Source organism: Lycium ferocissimum, chromosome 1 (genome assembly GCF_029784015.1).
Source record: "Lycium ferocissimum isolate CSIRO_LF1 chromosome 1, AGI_CSIRO_Lferr_CH_V1, whole genome shotgun sequence".
In the NCBI taxonomy this organism is placed as follows: Eukaryota; Viridiplantae; Streptophyta; class Magnoliopsida; order Solanales; family Solanaceae; genus Lycium; species Lycium ferocissimum.
Genome location: NC_081342.1, coordinates 69699207 through 69723661, shown reverse-complemented (window position 1 = coordinate 69723661; position 24455 = coordinate 69699207). Strand labels below are relative to the sequence as shown.

General features: G+C 34.7%; 1 protein-coding gene across 2 annotated transcripts; it reads left to right on the top strand.

Annotated features, from left to right (window-relative positions):
- The first annotated feature begins 14684 nt into the window (after positions 1–14684).
- Positions 14685–17356, top strand: LOC132031004 (transcription activator GLK2-like). Of its 2 annotated transcripts, XM_059420846.1 has the most exons (4): positions 14685–15360; positions 15452–15520; positions 16340–16429; positions 17103–17356. In XM_059420846.1, exons 2-4 carry the CDS (start codon positions 15482–15484, stop codon positions 17241–17243), a joined length of 270 nt encoding a protein of 89 aa, XP_059276829.1. In that variant the 5' UTR covers positions 14685–15360; positions 15452–15481; the 3' UTR covers positions 17244–17356. The 2 variants fall into 2 exon arrangements, with proteins under 2 accessions (XP_059276829.1, XP_059276822.1); XM_059420839.1 differs by having other exon boundaries at positions 14685–15520.
- Positions 17357–24455: the final 7099 nt, after the last annotated feature.

The window sequence follows — 24455 nt, the reverse complement described above, 5'->3', positions numbered from 1 at the left end:
TTCTGGTTGTACTAACGAAATAAAAAAATAATTATAAATGTGTTTTTTTGATTACTGCAAAACTAGTCATCGATCGACCTGATAAAAATGACAACTAATGTGTCATAATAGATTTTTTTTTTAAAATTATTTTTATTACATAGTGGGTAGGGGAAGGGGAAATGGGGGAGGGAATTATAATATGGGGATTCAAACCCTCACCAACAAGGTGAAAATTCAGATAGTCAACCAACTGAGATACTAAGTCCCTACTCATAATAGATTATATTATACTGATTACATACAATTTTTTTAAAATTTATAATGTATATAAATTAAAAAGGATAAGAAAATAAAGAGAAGAGCTGAGAGACGGGAGTTAATTTAAACCCCACTTTCCTTTGACATAATAAATACAAAGATCCACAGCTAGCACAATTGTCATTACACCCTTGGCTTGTTCCGAGGTTTGTTTCATTTTTTTTATTTTTTATTTTCATTATGTGTTCGAGATTCGCTTTGGGACCGGAAGTCTCTCTTTAAATAATCAGCTATATGAACAATAATAAATATTCTCTTAGTTATATGATTTTGTTTTCATGAAAGAATAGTAAAAATAATACTATAAAATTAAATCAGTAAATAAAACACGTGAAATCATAAGTTATAATGTTATTTTCTCATACTGAAATTATAACTGAACTCCACTTCTTTTAACATATAACAGAAACAAAAATAATAGAATCTATGCGTCAGTAAATAAAACATAGAAAATCATAATATTTTCTCATTTTCAAATTATGACTGATCATAGGAAATTATTTTTTCGGTATAGGGCCTCAGGGCCGGAGCTAGCATCTCACTTACGGGTTTGACAGAATCAGTAGTTTTGGCGTAGATCCGGTAATTATATTTAAAATTATGTATAAATAATTGATCAAAAACACAACAACTTTCTTTTTCAGAATCTAGAACTCATAGAATCAAAATCCTAGCTCCGCCTACAACAACAACAACATACCCAGTGCAATACCACAAGTGGTCTGGGCAGGGTAGTGTATTCGCCGACCTTACCTCCCTGGGAAGGTAGAGAGGTTGTCTCCAGGAGACCCTCGGCTCATAGAAAGATGAAAAATAGGCAGTAGCAACAAGGAAAAACAATACAAGATAATAAGATAATCGAGGCCAATGAAATAACAGATAGTGATAGAGTATGGTTTATAATTATATCTATTTGGCAGCTCTTTCAATATTTTGTATGTAAAAGAAAGATCCCAATATCCATATTACTGAGTTCTGCGTTGTTCATCATGAGCTGAATTGGTCACATGAGGATAGGGAAATGAGCTAAACCAAAATAGGTCATACAATACGTTCACCTTTATACAACATCTCTTCATTTTCTTCTATTGAGCAAAAAGGCAAACAAATGGTATAATAAACATGAGAGGCTTTGGTTTATTATACTAGAACTTTATTGCTGCTTCTTTTTTTGTACATATTTTAGAAAAGTTCCCTTCACTTTATTCTCATTTAGGGCTATTGTACAATGTGGTAAATATTACATGTTGTCGTAGGGTAGAAGAAACGAATCCAGTATGTAACGTATGGATTCACGTGAAGCCGTTAGTTTTTATCCAAACCTTGTATATGTATTAAGAAGTTTACTAAGATTGTGTTCTGTATGAAGGAAAATGTTTTCCGCAGAAATATTTACCTGAAAAGTAAGTACTTTTCTTACTTATTTTTCTGTGCTTGATAAGTAAATAGAAAATATCATCTCAAAAGCATTTATATATAATTTAGACAAAACACTATGAAAGTGGAGGGGAGAGGAATGAGGGTTTGGGGTAAAGGTGAGTTGGGGATGTTGGGATGGGTGGGGGTTTAATTCGGAGGGGTCCGACACTACTAGAAATAAAGGTTTTTTCCATCGTCATTCAGTGGGAAATTTGTGTTATAAAACAGGATTTTTCTACCGCGTTCCCACCGAACTAGCTCATTGGGAAAACACATGGTGGGAAACATGTTCCCATTGAAATGTTGCGAAATTTCCTATTTTTTCTGTGTCAAAACATTACTATTTTTCTTTTCTCCCTGATTCAATCAAAATATGTGTGGGAGTAGCCACTGAACATTTTTCAATGGTAAATTTCAGTGAAAAAATAGTGATTTTTTAGTAGTGCGAGGGGTAGGGGTGGGGGGAGAGATTGGTAGTGGCTGGAGTAATGGAGGTGGGGGAGACTCTTAGCATAAAATGTTATTTATAATTATGACTTGTGTTCCTACTTTAACCAAGGAAGTTATTTTCCTGATTTTAAGAAACTTATTTTTCTAGTGAAAATATTTTAACCAATCAAATGAGAAAAAATTGAAAAATATATATATTCAACTGTGAACCAAGTTATTATTAATGTGTGTGTGTATATATATATATATATATATATATATATATATATATATATATATATATATATATTCAATTGTGAACCAAGTTATTATTAATGTATACTAACGTTGATTTAGGACCCAAGTGATGGGGCCAAAAATGATTTAGGAGTTAATAATTGAATTCAGGTGATCGGGGTAGGATCGATCATTTGCCATACTAATCATATATGGTGACATAATTAGAATTAGTCAGAGTTGAATGGTACTCCCAAGAAAAAGAAAGATTTGAGCAGAACCTCTATATTTGAACTGTGCTTTTATCTCAAAACTTGTTTTTACGCTTTACATGACTTTCACAATATTTTTTTTTTAAATCAATTTCCTCCATCTCTATATATAGAGTGGAAGCGTTTTATATATATATATAGAAGAATATACATAACAGTGGAGTGCTATCTCCCTGCACCTACTCAGAATGGAACAGGCTCCATTCTATACAAAGAGTAGGATTTCATCTTAGCTCACAAAAGAAGGAAGGTATCACAGGAGGGGATCTGCCTCCTTTCCTATTCCAGTTCATGGATACCTTCAAGGGACATCAAAATTATAAAATCTAAACATATTCGGTGCAAAACAAAGGAGTTCTTCCAATTGTCCTTCTAAATGAAGGTAGTTGAAGTCTATCCATATGAATTTCTCCCTTAGCCTCCTTGGGAAGTGACTCGAAATGAGTTCATGTTGACAAGAGCAAGACACTCTCCATAGTTGGCCAAGATATCAAGAACTTTATTGCCTTCTCTATAACGTTGTTCAATGCTCCATTGTCAAAATTTTCAATTTTGTTCGTAGCTCTTAATAATATCACTTAAACTCCATGGAGGATCACTATGTTTAAGGATCCATTCGAAGAAGCTTAGAATCACATTCAATCTCTATCTTCGAGAACCGGAGTTGATACACCATTCTATTCTGTCCTCAATGCCATAGCCTCAGGCCATATTATTAGTCATATTCCCAAATGGTTCCGCATAGGCATTGATCGCCTGGCCATGTTCATTTCTCGATTATTCCTCCTCCACCACTGCATCCTGGATTTCCCTTTGAACACCCGTCAGAGTTGATCTTCACATAACCAGCCTTCGGTGGTTTCCATTTAACAGCTAGCACCCTCTCATCTTTTCTAGCATACTCCAGAGATATCAAAAATAAGTTCCAGTTCATAAAAGGAGGGATGATTGGAAATTTTTTGTGGATTATCAAAATAAGCTGTTGTTGGATGTGATAAATTATACTGGATTGCTGCATCTTAATGTTATCAAATCTGCTACTGCATCTGGATTTCCATATTTGCCACACAATAATTCCTGGTAGCACTTGTGTTACCATCTCTGTAAGAGGATTAGCTCCTTTATTTATCCACCATTTGAAGATATGATGCCTCAGACCTGCATTGCCAAAGGTTATGCCAAATAATTGATTAAAAAATAACCATACCTGTTGACTGATCCTGCTGTTCATAAAAAAATGTTCTGCATCCTCTTGTTGGTGTATAGAAAAACATGAGCATATAGATGGAAGATGAACACCAAACTTGGTCAGATTCATATCCACCGCAATCCTATTTTTTAACAGTCTCTATAAGAAGAATGACACCTTAAAAGGAACATTCTTATGCCATATAATCTTGTTGAAAGGGGATGAAGTATTATGTTCCCTGATAATGTTCCACATCGATTTGCAAGAGAATTTGCCATCGGTACTGAGTCCATATAGGTTGATCCTTCATAGTAAATGATTTCATTTTAATGCCTTGTATATGATTAATAATGTCCATAGGCAAAATCTTCCTTAGCTTGGTAGTGTTCCATCCATTAGTAGTCATATAATCTAATAGTTGACCTCTAACAGAAGTTGAGGCATTCCCAAACTGAGCTAATCTCCCTTTGCCAGTCCAATCATCCCACCAAAAGCTAGCATTACCCATGTTGACTTTCCAGAGGATAAGATGATCAATTTTGTCTCTAATCTTCATCATTCTCCTCCAACAATGAGACTGAGTATAGCTCCACTTTCTAGCACAAGGGTGAATTCTTCTGGAATATTTAGCTTTTAAAAACTTAGCCCAAAGAGACTCCTTAGTCTGAATCGCCACCATAATTTGGCACTGAAGTTATCAGTAATTTCTTGAAGACTCCTGATTCCAATACCCCCTTCTGCAGTAGTTCTACACAATTTGTGCCAAGCTACCCAATGGTGTTTAGCCTTACCTTCATTACTACCCCAGAAGAAATTTGCAAATATTCTCTCCATTAGTTTCAAAATACCCTTAGGAGGCTGACATATTGATAGTAGATGTACTGGCATTGCTGCTAGCACATGCTTGATAAGAATCATTTTCCCTCCCGGAGATAGCATTTGACAGTGCCAAGTTCCTAATTTTTTAAGGATTTTTGTAGCTGAATCAGTAAAGAATTCAGTCTTTTTCCTTCCTTGAAATAAGGGGCAACCTAAGTATTTGATTGGGAACTCCTTCTTTTGTACCTGCAGGATACTAGAAACAATGTTAATTCTATTATTAGAGATATTATCATTCATGATGAAACAACTCTTCTCCCTGCTTATCAGTTGTCCCGAGTTTTCCTCATATTTCTTCAAACACTCCATAATTAGTTGCAATGTATGAGATTTTCCCTCGCACAAAAAATTATAAGATCATCGATATGCAAGATGATTTATTTTAGGTCCATTAGGTTGCATATAAAAGCCACTGAATTTGGGTTTGTTATACAAATTATTTAACATTCTAGATAAAGTTTCATTGAAATATAATAAATAAAGAAGGGGATAATGGGTCTCCTCGCTTCACTCCTCTTTGTGAGTGGAAAAAACCATGTCTCTTCCCATTGATCACCACGGTGTACCACATATTGGATAACAAATTCCATATGTTGTGAATCCAAGCTTCATTGAAACCCATCTTCCTCATCACAGAACAAATAAAGTTCCATGACATTCTATCATAAGCCTTGTTCATATCAATCTTGAATACCACATTGCCTCCCTTGTTATTTTTCTTCATGTCATGAATAATCTCTTGGGCAAGTAATACATTCTCCCCTATAGCTCTTCCCTTAACGAATCCACTCTGGTTAGGAGAGATAAGTTTAGGAATAAGCTTAGAAAGTCTGTTATTTAACACCTTAGAGACAATCTTTTGAGTGACATTACTCAGGCTAATAGGCCTGAACTCAGAAAATTCCTGAGGTGATTCATCCTTGATGAATGGTTCATGAATAGCCACAATAGAAATTCTATGTTGTTGAATCATGTATTTGAGCCTTTCAGTGGAAGCTTGAGACTTCACGCCCCTAATATTCCAATTAAGAACATTAATCATTAAAAAGATTACTGGAAGGTTTTTGTAAGCTCAACTTTTGTCCCCTGGTGTTAGGGGCTTCTCTAACCAGTTGTCCAGTCTTGTTTCTGTAATTCTTTTTTGGTGACAAACTTTTTGGTTGTACTTTCTTATGCTCCTCTTGATTATTGTTTTTCTTAGAACTAGAACCTACCACGCTTGTATGAGCACTTGACTGCTCATCTGAGGATTCTTCAGATGTATTATCCTCAGATGAACTTGCATCTGCCCATTCATCTGTTGCTTCATTTTCCTGCTCTTGTTCTAATTTCTTTTGCACTTCGTCATTTGTACCACTCTGCTTTCCTCTATCCTGTGTCTTTTCTTCCTGCTTATCCCTTAGAATATCAAAGCGTTTAGCGTCTTGGGAGTACTTTGTTCCTGGAGTAATTGTTGTTGATTGCTTTCCTGGTTGACATTCTGAGCTTTGTTAGTAGTCTTGTTGGTTCTTCTAACAACATTTTTTTCCTCTTATCTCTTGCCATTCATCTACAAATAAATCCACATATAGCTCATTGTGGTCCTTAATGATAAAAACCTGATCCTCCCTATTCTTATCAATATCATTTGCCACTGTTATATCATCCAATTGTTCTGTAGGCTTAGGATTTTTATTTTGATCCTCCTTGTTTCCATTAGTCTTAGAATTATTGATACCCTGACTGTCATTCACGTTGCTATCCTCCATGGTATTGGTTTTGACATTTTGGCCATTTTGTTCCTCACCGAAAGTCATTAGTTTCTGATTTTCACTTTCTTGGCTTTGATAATTTGAACACTTTGTTCCTTTCTATTCTCATTGATTTGTTCCTGTCCATCATCAGTGCTCATATTTTCCTTTTCTATATTGTCCTCGGAGTTCTTCTTTTCCTTGTTGTTCACTGTCTCATTTGTAGGATGAGGTTTATCAATTCCAAACACGGCTCCTGTAGGTTTGTACTCCTTTGGAGGTTCACTCTGGCCCCTTCTTTTGGGGTTATTGGCATGTCGATTTTTCTCGCCGATCTCTCTCTCTCTTTTGTTTTTCACCGTTAGTAGGCAACTTTGCATTCTCCTTTGTGTCAACCGTCACCATAATATTCCTCCCGATTCATTTCTTTGATCCCCCTCTTTCTTTTCATCTTGCCTCTTTTTTTCTATCACTCGCAATTAGCTAAGTTATGACCTAGCCTCCCGCAAAGGTTTACAAAATTTCGGGATATTCTCATATTCAATCTTCTGGACAAATCCTTTAAGAGGGGAATCTTCATCTTCATCACCAACCCATACATTGTGAATTAGCGGTTTCGACAAATCTATTTCAATTCTAACTTTCGCCATACTAGGTCGGTTCAGATTTCTAGTAGCAATATCAAGTTCTAGCGGTATGCCAGCATCTCTAACAATTTGTTCAATACGGTTCCGCTTATGCATATGAAATGGCAAACCTGGTAGAAGTGCCCATCTTGGCACAATAGGCAGGCGGATCCTCATCGGTTTGAAATCGGAGTCCATCTTGAAGCCACGTTTGAAGACCTTCAAGTTCAATCATTCTCTTATATAGGATAACATTGAGGTCGTCATCATTGGTAAAGTTCAAGAACACATTGAAATTGTCATAAACTCCTATTCTGACAGATCCTTTCAACGAGAATTTCTCTGAGAATCGGGAGCGAATAGCATCTATCTGAGGTCGACTTTTGATGAATCGACCCACTAAAGTTCTCTTGCATTGACTAGCCAAGATCCCATAATAATCTCTGGTTTTAAAAATCACAGCATGCATTCCATTGTGAGTGGTTCTCCTTGCCTTGGTCGGTTGTTCTTGGTGAATAAGATTCACAGAGGAACAAGGCGATTCTGTCACAGATTGTGCATAGGAGACTTGTTTCCTTAAAATTTCTTGAGGGTTTCTGTTCGTGCCGAGAAGTGTTTCATTTTGGGCATCCACACGCGCCGGCGGGATGCCGTCCGGCAGCCCCATGAGGTGGAGCGTGGTCTGCAACCGCTCAAATTGGGTTTATAGCCGTTATGATGAGAGAGAGGGTCTGATGAGAGAGTTTTTATATTCGTTTTGTGACTTTCACAATATTATTATGCATAACATGTTTTTTAGCCCCCGTTCCAGCTTTAATGAGGTGCTAGTTGAGACTCATTGAGTATCGTTGAGGTTTACTGCCTTTCCATTAACTAGGGACCTATATTGGCTTATGTCAATGTTGGTACATGATTTGCTGATGAGCAAGATGTTAGAAAAATAGGTAAACACAATCGAAAAAGATAATGGCTTTGAGGCTTGGAAAATCGACTTTTCTTTAAGAGATATTGCCCGTATACATATTGAGGAAAATACAAGCAATTCCCTTCAGGATACAACAAAGCTATGTTTATACCTGTAGATTTTTCTATATGTTACTTCAAGAATGTCCTTATATTTATAGAATTTGAGAGATGACTTTTCAGAAGAGTCATGCCCTTTCACGAATATATGTGTCTGTTCAATTTAAGACCTCATTATATTACAAACTATTTAACACAAGATCCCTTACTCCAACATCTATTGGTGAGCTCCGCCTAATTATTTCGTGGAGTCTTTCCTTTTTATCTTCATATCAGTCATCTATATAATTCCTATGGTGTATTAAGAACTAGCCAGTGGAATTATATCCAGGCAGTCCGTCAGTTCTGTTAGTAGAGATTTCATAGATAAAATTAGGTGGGTAATCATATCATAGTAAACATATTTATTTGCCAGTATTTCAGAAACTATAAAATTAAACTTTCATCCAAATCATAAGTTTTGAGCATATAATTTGTACTTAGCATTAAATTGTTGCATAAGCATGACAGAGTTAGAATAAAATAGAATAATCAAAAGGTTCACTTGGTCAAGTTAAGACACCAAATTCCGATCACGACTCCATCAGAAATTAGAGCGTGACTTTTTGTTCACATACTAGTTATGCGGAAATTATAGTGCAGAAATTATTCACGAGGTAATTAATAATTAAGAGACATATAGTTATACATGAATTACTACTTTAAAGGGATATCTTTTGTCTTTAAATAGCTTAATCCTCATATCGCTAATATACATCTTATTCAACGTCATTAATCAATATATCCTGCATAAAATAATACACAAATTCTCACTAACTTAGATATTCTTTAATAGCGTAAACCAGACGTTGTATTAGAGTTATACGATTAATATTTTTTCTTGTGCAGCCAACCAAAGACACTTATCTTATGCAGAATTTATGCTGAGATTAATTAATCGAATGCATCAACCTAACGGTCGCGTTTGATAATGTAAATCTTATAGCTCCAAAAGTTTTCGGGTTTAAGAGGTGGGGGTGGGGCCGGAGCAATGTAAAGTTTAGGAGTTTTATTGAATATCTTTCGTTGAAAAATTATACCCCACAAATGTGCATATATGAATTTTTTTGGTTATATATAGACTGATGAGTCCTCTTATCATCAAAGAAAATTCATATGTAGTAGAAAAGGGTGTTCAAAAACTGCTTTAGCTCACATATTCAAAATCCAAGCATGCCAATCTAGTATTTTTTTTCCCTTAATCCCCTTATATAATTTTTGACTCCGTCACTAAGCGGGGGGAGCTAGCGGATTTCATCCATTATTTATATGCTCTCTTTCCTAACGTACCTCTAGGCTTGATATATGGAACTAAACCTATGATATCATGTACAAGGGTTTACCTCCTATTTTAATTTTCTCTTGAATTAATGAAGAGATGGAGGATGATATTACTGCTATCAAATCATCATCTGATTTTCAAGTTAGTTCCAGTGGAACTAATAAATCTAACAAGCAGAAGATGAAGAAGGTACGTATAGTATAAGATGGAATAATTAGAGTTACACAATTTAATGGTTCAATACAATAGCATCATTAAAAGGGACACAGTTGCATCTTCTACCCAAAGAAGAGGTGCAATAGATGTTTTTGACTCAAGAATATCAACAATATATGATATTTTCTTCAGTTTTACAAAAGTTTATAGAAATCTTTCTTTTTTCAACATTATCTCTAAGAAAATGATGTCTTATGTCTATGTGCTTGGTTCTTTTGTATTCATAAGCGAATTCAGAATGTAAGCTTTAAGCGTTCAACTTTTAAATTTTTTAGCATTAAACTCATTATATTCTTAAAATGATATTACAATCTACTACTTATTATAATTTTAATATATTTAAACATAAATTTATGTTCTGTATAAAGAATACTACGAGATTCAGATGAACACTTCATCAACACTCCATCTACCCTTGAGCGTATTAGTTGTTAAGTGACTTTCAAAAGTCTGAATATGTGGTGTTCTTGGCCGGAGTATTTGCATGCTTCTAACTAGTATCTTATTAAAAATGAGAGCATTCTTATGGAATTAATTCGAATCAATATGCAATTATTACTTTATGTTCATTTTTTTTTTTATATTCATTTTATATTCTTTCTTTGGTTGTAATAATAAGTAAAAATACAAATAATCTAGAGATAATTTCATGAAAGTACAACCCGATGATAAGTTCAGTATCCTTATATCAAAATTTAGCAAGATTTCCTTAATTTTTTTTTTTAAAATTATACAATTGAACCAATTTTTTTAAAAGTTTCTTCATATTATAGCAGGCTCTCCACTCTCCCTCCAATTTTTCCGTTTACTTCCTCCTCTCTTAAGGCATGACATATCTCTTCGCAACCCTTACTTCTTTATTTTTTGTTTCTTTTACACAAAGGACACACAAATCATAGGTTAGAGTACTGGTTTTGTAAGATTTGTATGTTGAAAATCATATTAGAAAGATCATCTATCCATCACTGTTGAACAAGCTTGAAGAAGTTGGTTCGAATATCGAATTTGATTTTTGGGAAAAGTTTAGAGTGCGTGTTGGAAAAAATTTAAGGAGGGTGTCTACAAAATTTGAAGTCATTTGTCGAAGATTTGGATTGATTCTGAGCAAGAATTACAACTGAAAATTCACAAAAGAAATTCATTATTGTAGCTAGCAACGTTTATACACCACAAGGTAGAATGGTAGATACCTTATTTATATAGTTGTATAAATATACTAATGTGTTAAACATTGTGGTAAAAAAAAAATATATGAGTTATGCAAGTGTCGGGGTCAAACGTGTACTCATGTCAGAGATTGGAAACTCTGCCGGGCATGGGTTTTTTGCAAAATTTTTGGCCCGATTCCATAAAAAGAGAGAAAACACTCAAGTCGATAATGGAACGAACCATAGACCTCCACAGTAGTCAAAGCACTTATTAATACACTTTTGTGAGCGACTAATTTGGTTTCGCATCAGAAAAAATATTTTGTTGGATAAAGTGTTCTTTATCAAAGGTGATTCGATACTCAAGGTTTGAATTTCATACCTTTGGTTAGAGATGAAGAAGTGCTTACTTTTTTTTTTTTTTTTTGGTAGATTATTAGCCCCGTGAAACCTATACCAAAAGCTCAACGTGTGTGCAATAATCAGCTACATCGGGAACTTCACGTTGGGGTTAAAACGATCCCTAACAAAAACGACTTGGAGAAGTGCTTATCTTTATTCGTTCTTAGTAGATTATTATCCCCAGACACCTATACCAAAAGCTTAGTGTACAAATTGTTTGAAGTTTATTTTTCAACTTCAAACTACTAGGTGAAGTTCTAAAAATTCGTGGAATACCACTCCACCAGAATCTTTAATTTCTAATTCCCATTGAATAAAGTGATAATAAATATTTTAAATTTATTTAATAGCAAATATAACTCTCTAATGTTGAAAACACTACACATCTTCTACCATTTATAAATTTTGCTTGCACTTTTATTTGTTTATATTTAAAATATTAATTAATACTGTTTAAGAAAAATTCTACGTAAGCTATGTAAAAAAGTATTACCGCCAAAAGACGTGGTGTAGTGAATGGGTTTCTCTTCCCTTAACCAGATTTCTCGGTTATTGAAAAATCCTTAGTAGGGAGCGCTTCCCCCGAATGAGTCCTATGCGGCGCGAATCTAAATTTAGTCGGGCTCTAATGTGGACACGGAACACCGCACACCAGATATGAAATAAAGAAAAAGGCGTTTGATATTCCTACTTGTGATTCAGGTAGAGTGGACACGAGAACTGCACAACAAGTTTGTTGAAGCAATAGAAGAACTTGGTGTAGATGAAGCAGTTCCTTCAAGAATACTAAAATTCATGAAAGCGGAAAGCTTGACCAGACAAAATATAGCTAGCCATCTCCAGGTTAGTTTACTGATTAATTCTAGTCTTTGATACTCTATTCCGTTTCATTTTATGTTTCTTAGTTTAATAAAGCATGATAAAATTCAAGAATATAATTACAATTTCTGAATCATGTGATCTTAAATTATAAGTATATTTAACACTCCAAAAGCTTTTATAGTCATACTGAGCGGACGATCTAGGTGCATAATTAATAGTCAAACCCTGTATATATACACGATTGTGAACTTAGTTATTGTTGCATATTAATTTGAGGTTGTTGTAAAAACTCATAAACTTCAAATTTGGGATCCGCCTTAACAAGACAATATGCAGCTAGTCATCTCAAGGTTAATTAGTTTAGTGATTACTAGTCTTTGATACTCTGTTCCGCTTCATTTTATGTTTCTTAGTTTAATAAAGTACGAAATTTAAGAATATAATTACGACTTCTAAATCATGTGATCTTAAATTAAAAGGTATATTTAACACACCAAAAGCTTTTATAGGCATACCTAATGGACGATCTTGAGCATAATCTATGAGTTTATTGGAACCCAATATAGCTTTTGTCAGATCCTATATATATTAACAGTGACAGAGTCAAGATTATCACTAAGGGGCTACAAAATATGAAGAAATAAACACACCAAAAAGCCAAAAGGGGTTCAACATCTACTAGACTATACTATATATACAAAAAAAATAATTTTAACCATGCATAAACAGTGTAATTTTTTGCCAATCGGGGTTCGGAACCCCCTTAAGCCTACATGGCTATTAATATGTAATATTTAATATTAAATATTAAGAAATTCATTAAATATTTATAAGTATTTGATTGTGAACTTAGTTATTATTGCATATTAATCTGAGGTTGTCGTGGGAATTCATAAACTTCAAATTTTGAATCTGCCTTTAGCTCCACAAATATTATGGCATATTAAAAATGATAAGTTGCAACAATTTTTTTTTTCTTTCTCAAGTTTTATACCAAATCAATACCATAATAACTATATTTTACTTTTGCAAGCAGAAATACAGAATGCAGCGCAGGCAAACATTGTCTCATGCTAGAGATTGAACACAATGGAGCCATTATTATCCACATAAACATGTCATGGCCTTTCCAATAGCCTATCATTCTAATTATAACGATGCTGCTCAATTTGGTCTCAGTGGTGTCCAAATGATGGTAAGCATTTAAATGAATTTTTACACAATCAATATTCTGCATGGATTTCATTCATGTCATGCAACAACAACAACATACAACATACCCAGTTTATCCCACAAGTGGGATCTGGGAAGGATCTAGGTACGTAGACCAAATGTCAAGCCATGTGGGATTTTAATAGCCAAGTTGTAGCACCTTTAGAAATAGGGGTATTTTTTATTACTCTGCTAATAACGGCAGGGGTAATTTTGTTCCGGTAGTACAATAGAGGTTATGTAGACAATATTCATGTCATGCAACAACAACAACATACAACATACCCAGTTTATCCCACAAGTGGGATCTGGGAAGGATCTAGGTACGTAGACCAAATGTCAAGCCATGTGGGATTTTAATAGCCAAGTTGTAGCACCTTTAGAAATAGGGGTATTTTTTATTACTCTGCTAATAACGGCAGGGGTAATTTTGTTCCGGTAGTACAATAGAGGTTATGTAGACAATATTTGAAAGTAGAAGGATAAATTTGACCATTTTCTCTACATTTATTGGTTTGGTGTAAACATTCGGTGTGGCTAAATTTTTACCAAAAAATTTATAATGTCAGCACGTTGATTTTGGGCCTGTTGTTTTTCTAGGAATATTTTTGCTTTATTATTACTACTATTATTATTATATATATATTTAACTTATTTTTTATTTGATAGGATGATTACATTAGTTGAGTAGAAAATATTCATATAATTGGCACCGATTTATTAATTGTTAACCCCTGAATTATATAATTGGCACCGATTTATTAATTGTTAACCCCTGAATTATTTCTTGTTTGTTTATATGAAAAGCTTTGTTTATTAAGTGTTTCACCCAATTTTGGTTACTGAAAAAAAGTCATATTTTGTAATGTTGCAGCTTCATGCTGAGGTATGGGGTTATCCTGTTATGTCTCCTCTAGGATCTACTCCATCGTATCCTCAGGTAAAATCCAATTGGCAATATCATATGTTTATTAGACAATATTATGCCAGGAGTGGATCCAAAATTTTATGTTAGTGGCAACGAATATTATCGTGTAGATGCGAACTTAATCAATATAAACGTATACTTTTATGATGCAAATTAAAATATTTTCGACGGAAAATGTTTTTTAAAAAAATGAGTGGGTTTCTTACTTAAGTTCTCGTGTGTAGGGAGTAGGGGCGGATTTAGGGGTGGGAGGGTGCGCACTCGAACACCCTCGGCAAATTATATGTAGATTTTTTGTTGTGTACATATATGAGTTTTGAATACCCTAAACAAATCCAAAACATTAGCTCAAGCGGTTCAGATGTTCAAAATTCTTTCCAGCGTCCGAGGGACGATATTATTTTTTATGTTTAGCTTTTGTTGTTTTTTTTTCGAACCCCCTAAGTGAAAATCCTAAATCTACCATTGGATTAGGGAGGACACAATCAATTTGGTATGCCACTTGTAGAACTTATATATTTTTCAAAAATTTGGACCAAGCAAACATTAGAAAATCGAAATACCAAACACAACCATATTGTTCAACTCGGGGCTGAGCAGTAGCGGATGTAGCCAACAAGCTATGAGTTCAAGTGCATGAACCCAAATTTTAACATGAAGCTTAGATATAGACATAAATATTCATCAAAATTTCAATAAAGTCTGAAACCATATAATCTTAACGTGCAATGGGTTCAGCCGTAAGACCACATAGTATGGGTGATTGTCATCTTTAATTACTTTTTAAATGACTTGATCAAAAAATTTATATTGTTAATACGTGGATATTGGACCTCTTATTTCTCTAGAAATATTTTGGCCTTAACATAAATTTATATGCAAGTAAATATATAGAGAACTTTTATTATTCCTATTATTAAACTTATTTTTCACATTTGTTTTTATTTGGTATGGTTATTATAGTACATAAAAGTTAAACCCGTGAACTGAATTATTTCTTGTTTTTGCTTATACAAAAAGCTTCGTTGAGTGCTTCATCCTTAACTATTTTTTTTTTTTTGCTAATGAAAGGAAATTTCATAACTGAAAGGAAAGACGGAAAGTAAATAGTTTTTGCGCTAATTACATGGGAAGGATCTGAATGATACCATCCCTAAAGAGTCATTGGTTAGCAGCTGCATAAAAATAGAAGGGGGATAATCCCAAAGTAATCATTCTCCCAAGTTCTGTTCCTCAGCTTTCAGTCCAAACTTTGCGAGTTCAGTCATTGGGAAAACTCATGTTTTGTTATGTTGCAGCTTCATGCTGATGTATGGGATTATCCAGTTATGCCTCCTTTTCCTGGATCTAGCTCATCGAATCCTCAGGTAAAATCCATTAGTTAATAACATTCCTTAGATATTGTGTCAGAAGCGAATTCAGAATTTTATGATAGTGAGAGTTCAGACCGGAATTATCCATGTTAAGAGGAGTCAATTGATACCTCTTCGCTGAAAAATTACATTGTATAAATAAGTTTATATATATACACATATACATATAATATATTGAGACCCCTTGACAAAATATACGTATACTTCTTTATATTTTGACTCCATTTGATGAAAATTCGCACTACCACCGGTGGGAGTGGAATATCATCATGGGATGCGAATAGTATAAACGTATATTGTTTTAATAAGAAATGTTCAACAATTTATCGTTTAATTTAAGTGGGAGTTGAGTAGTGGTTCATATAGCTAACAAGCTATAAGTTCAATCGAATCTAGTAATTTTAACACAATATTTAGATATATGTAGAAATTTATCAAACTTCCAATTATTACGGAACTCATAATTTTATCAGTGCAGTGGGTTCAATGTTAAAACATAAAGATTGAACTCATCAAGTTAAAATCCTGATCTGCATCTAGACCGAATCCGTCCTGATTTGTGTTTTTTGTTTTGTTTTCTCATCCTGTGTCCAATACCAGCTTTGAGCCTCACTAATTAAGAGTCCCGTCTTGCAAGGCCTATTAAAGAGAAGTACTTCTTGTTAGGATCTTTTTCATTCTTGGGTATCGATTTCATTGAGAGGGGAATCCTATCCATCGCACCACAATCTTCGGTGGTCCTTATTTGTATACAATCAACTGATTTTCTGTATTGGACCAACTTCTTAACTCCATTATGGTTGGAAAATGCAGAATGCATCTGGATTTTCTAGTGCTGAAGCGGATTGGATGCAGAACAATATGAGAAATAGCATTCCTGAGAAATATTTTGATGTTCACCCTGTAAGTTGTCCACATCAAGATTAATATATCTAAATTTGATATTAATATTAGAAAATTGGTACGTATAATGTTTAAATAATTGATACTGAATTAATAACAATTGAGTTAATGTACGTATGTTTTAAAGAAACAAGAATTAACCTAAAAAACCATCCATTCAACCATTTAAACTAAACACAACTGGCGGATGCATATATAACATGTGTATAATTATGTATAATCAGTGTGTGATTTATGTATGCCAGCTAGGAAAATTAAATAGTAAATTCTGCCGGCTATTTGCTTAAGGATTTCTTTAAAAAATAGGTATATGTAAATGTGGTGGTTTAAGTTAAAGAAAACAAGCTTTCGAAAGAAAGTTTTAAAGAGATTTTTAAACAAGTAGCCGGCCGGATTCAATTTTTACTTTTCCAGTCGGTATCTATATAGGGACTATACACTGGTTATACATGGTTTTACACATATTTTACAAAAAATGTACATATAATATAGATCCGCGGACTATTTTTAATTTAAGCGGTTGCAATGTGTGACTATTTATGTTAATTCTTCTATTATCTTTTGCTAAATAAGAAGAAAAAAAAAATTAAACTCCTAGTGATTCAAATTTTATTTCTATGGATTTTCCCAAAGAAATGATGTGAAAATGTTGTTTTTGATTGATTGTGATCAGGGGGAAGAGCTGATTGACAATTTAGTGAAGGAAGTAATGAGCAAGCCATGGTTACCTCTACCCTTAGGCCTAAAACCACCTCCCATCGACACAATACTACACGAGCTTCAACCAATAAATGGGCTCCATTATCGTTGCTGACATGGCAACTTTTTCCTACTGTCACTAATATTTATACGTTCATGTGAGTTCATTAAAAAGTTTAAACATCAGTATAATCCTCTTTGATATGTTTTTTTTATTTTTTATTTTTATTTCTTAGTTTTTTCTAGTGTCCGGTACCTTTATTGGATTTTTCCATACGCAGGACCCGAATTCGAAACCTCTGATTAAGGAAGGTGTAGCCCCATCCGCTGCACTACATTCCTTGGTGGTGTCCTCTTCAATATTATGAGATAAGAGTAAAAAACACACCCTAACTATCACTTTTTTTTGAGTTTCAACCTAAACTATCAGAAGGTTGAGAAAACTACCTAAACTATCACTATCTTGTTTGCAAAATACACCTCAAATTATTCTTGAATGACGTGTGATCTACACTCTCCATTTTCTATAAAAATGTTGCCAAGTGTTGTCAACGTGGATAAATAATGTCACAATGACACATACATGGAAATTAAAAAAAAACTATTTGTTTTAAAAAACAAACTGAAAATAATAATTTTTGTAAAAAAATATCAAAAATTATAGAAAAAAATAGTTTAAAAAATGAAAAATTTGATTTTTTTTTTTTTGAAAAAAATGTGAAAACTAAATTAGTTTTCACATTTAAAAAAAAAAATCAAATTTTCCTTTTTTTAAATCTTTTTTTTTCTTTTCTGATTTTCTAAATTTTTTGATTTTTTTTACAAAAATTATTATTTTTTTCTTATTTTTTTTAAAATGCTGATTTTTTTAAAAAAAATAATGCATTTTAAAAAAAAATGTACAGGTTTTTTTTAATAAAAAAAATATTATTTTTTAATTTCCATGTAGGTGCCACCATAGCATTACTTATGCTATGTGGACAATTTTTTGAGAAAATTTCAGCTTCACTTGTCTTTTGGAGAGTGAGTTCACACATTTAGTTCATGTGTGTTTTGTAAACTAGATAGTGATATGTTAGATTGTTTTCTCAACCTTATGATAGTTTAGGTATGAAATTTAAAAAAAAGTGATAGTTAGGGTGTGTTTTTGACCCTTATCTCTATTTCTAATGTTTAGGTGGTGTATTCGATGAGCTTTAGTTTCGAACAAGGTATTTCCACCGTCCTCCAACCAATAAGGGTCCTATCATTGTCGTTGACATGTTAAATTCTTTCCGAGTCCCACAACGACTGGTCATTGAGATCGTTGAAGTGTTTAAACATAGCTATGGTCCTTTTTTTAATATTTTGTCGAGAGTTTTGAATAGTGTAATTCACGAGCTTTTCAAACAATGCATTTTTATGGCCCAATCAATAAACGAGTCTAATAATTAATCATCACCGGTGACGTGAAAAGTTTTTAAAATCTTACATATTCCTGTCTGCATGAGTTCGTTGAAGTGTTTAAACGGTCATATTAGCTAAAATTAGCGCTCTTAAAGCAAACAAAACATTGTAGCTTGAAAGAAAGTAACCTTTTGGTCTTTCAGTTACTAGTTAATTTTAATTTTAGGCCTCATTTGTTTGCACTTAATGGGAGTCTGAATCTGAATGGTTCAAATGTCAGCCGTATTTTTATTTTTTTTATTTTTAAGATTCAACCTCTTAATAGATCTTAATACATCTAACCGAATTATATTTTAAACAAAGTCTGAAATTCATTTAGATCCTTTTAAATTCTAGGTCTTTTGTTTATAATATTAAATCTAATTATTAGTAAAATTTCTCTTGCTCGGATCTATCTCCATGTAGCCACGGCAGATCGACGACTCCACCTTTACGTTCGTCTCAACTTTCCTCCATCGTCGTCAAGCCACAATAGTCACCATAATCAGTGGTGGAGTCAGGATTTTCAACCCTATTGACTACCTTCTTCCTAGTAATAATACATATATAAAAACAGAGAATATAAACGCCTATGTTCTGAAATTGGGTTTTTGCTGGAAGAAACAGGCAAATCTTCCAAGAAGAAGTTCATATTCAAGGAAACAATGGTGGTTTTCTGTGGAGTTATGCGGTATAAATGGTTTGTTCCACCAATAGGAGTAGGTGCTGGAGTGAATATTAGGCATTAGGAAAACATACTTATAATGTCACGACCCAACCCCGTAGGCCGTGACTAGTGCCCGAGCTAGACACTCGTATACGTACCTATTAGATATAGTCAACCCGAAACTAAGCACAATATGGAAGCTTGCAAAGACAAGACGTTATCTTAGAACGTCACATATATATATATATATATATATCAAGGTAACCTGTCTCCTGAGGAGTCACAACCAATCAAAAGATAACATAGTACCCTAGCCGACAAGGCTGTCATAATGTATGGGAACGTCCCAAATATATATATACGCAAGCCGACAAGGCTGCCATTACATACAACATCCCAAAATATATATACGCAAGCCGACAAGGCTGCCACTACATACGGGAACGTCCCAAAATAAGTCATATTGACACAAACCGAACAACATCTATATACAACCCACACATATGTCTACGTACCTCTAAGATTATCAACAAAGGACATATGACGGACGGGGCCCCGCCGTACCCCCGGATAAACATATATATACATCACAAGATCCGTACCAAAAGTCTAGGCTCGGAACAATGGAGCACTCCAAGACAACCGAGTAGAAGTCCTAAGCCGGGGATCACCAAAGCGAGTATCCGTACACGCGGCATGAAACGCAGCCCCCCGAAGAAAGGGGGTCAGTACGAGATATGTACTGAGTATATAAAGCATGAAACACAATAAGGAAGATCATAACTGAAGTAGAGATTTCAGGAGACAAGTATGATAATCAAGAAATCACTGTACCTGTACCTTATGAAATAAAATCATGCATATCATTATCATATACCATACTCGGCCCATTATGGGACTCGGTAAATAAAGTCGTGTACACGTATACCCATACCCGGCCCATCATGGGACTCGGTGCCATAATCATATCATAATATCATCATGTCATCATATCATCATATATGTACATATCGTACCCGGCCCTCTAGTGAGGGTCTCGGTGAATAATGCAATGAAACTGTGCACGAATACATACCCGGCCCGGGACACGGTGAAAGATATAATAACAAAGATGCACGAGCGAGTAGTGAGCAACCATATGCAAATTAAATCATCATCGAGACTCAATAGAATAAGTAGAATAAATTCGCACTTCGAGTATCAAAGGCGATAGTCATATTAAGTACCCTTGAATGCCACTATGGACTATATCAAATAGAGCCTCAGGAATCATAGACATGTATCAAGATAATGTGAAATAGCTTATGGAAGTCAGGAACATTAGTCATCGTAGTGTCTCTAAGAATAGGAGCTTATACATTCGTCGTTTATTCGTTTCATATAAATCATGCCAACATACCGTCTACTATCCAACGATGAGGACTTCGCAGGCAATAGCTTAATTACCTTAAGAGTTCTAACATCAAGAAGTGAATAAGGATCATGAATCACACTCGAAACTTATGAATAGAATTACCCCAAAGCTCATATCATACGTCACTTATATCTAAGACATGCCAAAAGAAAGAAAAGAAGGATAGCTTTACATACCTTTAACGCTTATCCGTGACACAACACGTATACGCTGCCCGAAGTGTCTCGACCTATATTAAGACGTCAAGAACTATGATTAAGCTACGGGAAGGTTCAAAACATATTCCAACATTAGTAGCCCATTTCTAGAAAATTAGGCGACATTTCCCTTATATTCAAACCAACTACATAACAACCAAGTCAACATCAACAACCATACGTTCAAGTATTATATCAAGACTAACCAAGACAAGATTCAAGAATGTCCCGAGACAGCCCGCACAACATTCCAAATCAGCCCACACATTACGACATTCCATAATCTTTAACATAACGACTACGACATATTCAAGTTACTCTTAACAATCTATAGTCATAACATTTCATCGAAACGACCTTATAACAACCAATATAACAACCATTATAACAACACGATGCTAGGTCTTAATTATACTTAGTCCTCCAATTCAACAAGAATAACAACACGCCCCAAAACAACCCCTAATTAACATAACAATGCCCGATAATCTTACGAACACCTAAGAACATACCAAGCAAACCACATACGTTTCATATACGATATCTTATACGCTTTTTTATCCAAATTCGGAATCATACCAAAGAACACACGACAACAACATCAATTATTCGTACACGACAACAACATCACTTATTCAACGAATTCTTTAAAACAAATCCCACAAAATAAATACAACTTCAACTTTAACCATCAATTTCCTTCACTTTCATCATATAATCCATGACAACAACAACTACAACACTAATTAAAATTAATCCACCATTTTTTATTAGAGCAAATTTCCTACACGGCCCAAAAAACACCTCAACATCAACATATACAATTCCTTCACTTTTAACACATAATCCATAACATTAATAACAATAACAACAATCAAACCCAACCTAATTTGAACAACTCCAATTCTGCCCATTTCAACACCAACACTAATCATGCAATTTTCTTACTTCCAATTCCACTTAATACAAATTAATCTCTCCATTACAACATCATTAACTCCAATTTCATGACAAAAGAAGAAATCTTACCTCCCATTTGATTAGGGCAGATTCTACAATAGCTTGCACCATTTGCACCACTTCATCTTCTTCAACTTAAATTCTAATGTTGCTGCCTCCTTTGGGACATTTGGAACACTTTTATGGAGTTGAAATTCTCTTCCTCTTCACCATTTAGGGCTGGCCGTGAACAGTAGCAGCCATGGCTGTGTGGCTCTCTCTCTACTTCAACTTGGTGAAGATGAAGTGCCTCTCTCTCTAATTCAGCTTTGTGAATGGAAAATATGAATTATGAGTCATATTATGTCATTTACATGCAAGCTACCATGTTGACAAGTGTCCCACTATGGCATGGACCAATCAGATTTGGCCATGTTGTAGTGGGGCCCACTTAGTGCATTAATGACTTAATTAATCCTAATTAATCTCTAATCCCCACTTAATAATTTAATCATGGTTAATTAATCCCTAATCTCCACTAATATTTCTAAACTAATTAAAATTTATAAGCAAATCGTGCACTTATTAAAATCGGGGATTAAAAGTCCTTATCTCATATCCAAAAATAATCTTGTCCTTGGACTTATGTCGATTAGCTTACGAATAATTCATCGTACGAAAATACGGGATATAACATCCTTCCCCCCTTTAGAACATTCGTCCTCGAATGTTAAACTAGTCCTATAGGATCTTATAAAATTTTTGGGAAGTCTCCTTTATTGCTATAACACGTAGTCTCATCTACCAATTAATATAGTCAAGTGAGGAATTTAAATTACCTGTAGGCATAGGGAACAAGTAAGGATACTTATTCTTCATCTCATCTTCGGCTTCCCAGATCATCTCTTCCCTGATATTATTTCGCCACAATACCTTGACGGAAGCCACATCCTTGGTACGCAACTTTCTCACCTGACGATTCAAGTATAGCTATAGGGTTCTCCTCATAAGATAATTCCTCCGTTACCTGGACATCATCCACGGGAAATACTCTAGAAGGGTCACTAATACATTTACGAAGCACCGACACGTGAAAGACCGGGTCCACTGTTTCCAAATCTGATGGTAGGTCCAACTCATAGGCAACCTTGCCTGCCCTACGAATAATCTAATAAGGCCCAATATACCTCGGGCTAAGCTTCCCTCTCTTACCGAATCTCATTACACCCTTCATGGGTGACACCTTCAAGAATACCCAATCACCAACCTGGAACTCTAAGTGTCGACGTCGATTATCTGTATATGACTTCTGTCGACTCTTGGCTGCTAATAACCCTTCCTGAATAAGCTTTACCTTATCAACAGCTTGCTGAATCATATCTGGGCTGATTAACTTAGTCTCACCAACATCGAACCAACCAATAGGTGACCTGCACTTTCTGCCATACAAGGCCTCATACGGTGCCATCTGGATACTAGAATGGTAGATATTATTATAGGAAAACTCAATAAGTGGCAAAGGATCGTCCCAGCTACCTCTGAAGTCAATAATACAGGCCCGCAACATATCCTCTGGCGTTTGAATAGTACGCTCGGCCTGTCCGTCAGTCTGAGGGTGAAATGCTGTGCTAAGACTCACTTGTGTCCCCAATCCCTTCGGAATGATCTCCGTGGTTAGCTATAAAATGAGCTCCTCTCGTCCGAGATAATAGATGCGGGAACCTCATGCGAAGTCTCACTATCTCCTTGATATATAACGTCGCATAGTTCTCAGCTGAATAGGTAGTCCTGATTGGAAGAAAATGGGTTGATTTTATCAGCCTATCCACAATAATCCATATAGAGTCATACTTCCGTGGAGTGCGAGGTAAACCTGTAATGAAGTCCATATTCTGGAATCTCAGCCTCATGTATTACTTCTCGACTTCTTTAAAAGGCTTTAACTGTCACTCTACTTTTTAGATCTTAATCTCAATCCTTAGAGTTGGCTACCAAGTAGCGCTGGAGTTCCCTCATATAATAACTTTACATAGCTGCTCTGTGATCCGTCTATTATTAACTGGTATAATTCTGAAAGAATTTTTGATTTGACATGTAAATTCACTACCTTCTAGTAACCAGCTAGTTCTGATCGTCTCGCTTAAACCATTTTATAATTCCCTTAATCCAACTTGTAACACTCTAGGCACATTATCTCGTGTCACTTCTTTATCTTTAATTCAAACTTCTTCTATTGCCTCTTTACTCAGATTTTGCTCTTAATTCTCCTATCACGCGTTCTATTGCAGTCTTTACAAAAATATGCATAGGTGCTCAAATTAGCCCAAGAAATACCTTAGCGTCGTCTCACCAGTCTTCATGCTTTACCTTGCCTTCTTCTCTCTTATCTTACAATCGGTATCGGGATAAACCTTCGGCTCAACCATGGCCATGTCCTATTTGCCCTCAGTATTAATTCTATCTCAGTAATTTAGCTTAAACCATTTTTACATCTTTTCTTAATGTGCCCAAAATATCATAACCGCATTGTTATTACTGAGTCCTTACTCTTCTTATCACGTACTCACTTGGTCTCATTCTTAGCATATAAATATTCGTAGGTTGCATAACTATTCTTGTACCACTTGCATGAAGTATACTCAATCTTAGTCACAGTCTTTCCTTCTCCTGGTTCATTCTGCTTTA

Coding starts and splice junctions, on each gene's coding strand:
- LOC132031004 (XM_059420839.1), top strand. CDS start 15,443: ATGTTGCAGCTTCATGCTGATGTATGGGATTATCCAGTTATGCCTCCT. Junction 15,521..16,339: donor CTAGCTCATCGAATCCTCAG/GTAAAATCCATT, acceptor TGGAAAATGCAG/AATGCATCTGGATTTTCTAG. Junction 16,430..17,102: donor AATATTTTGATGTTCACCCT/GTAAGTTGTCCA, acceptor GATTGTGATCAG/GGGGAAGAGCTGATTGACAA.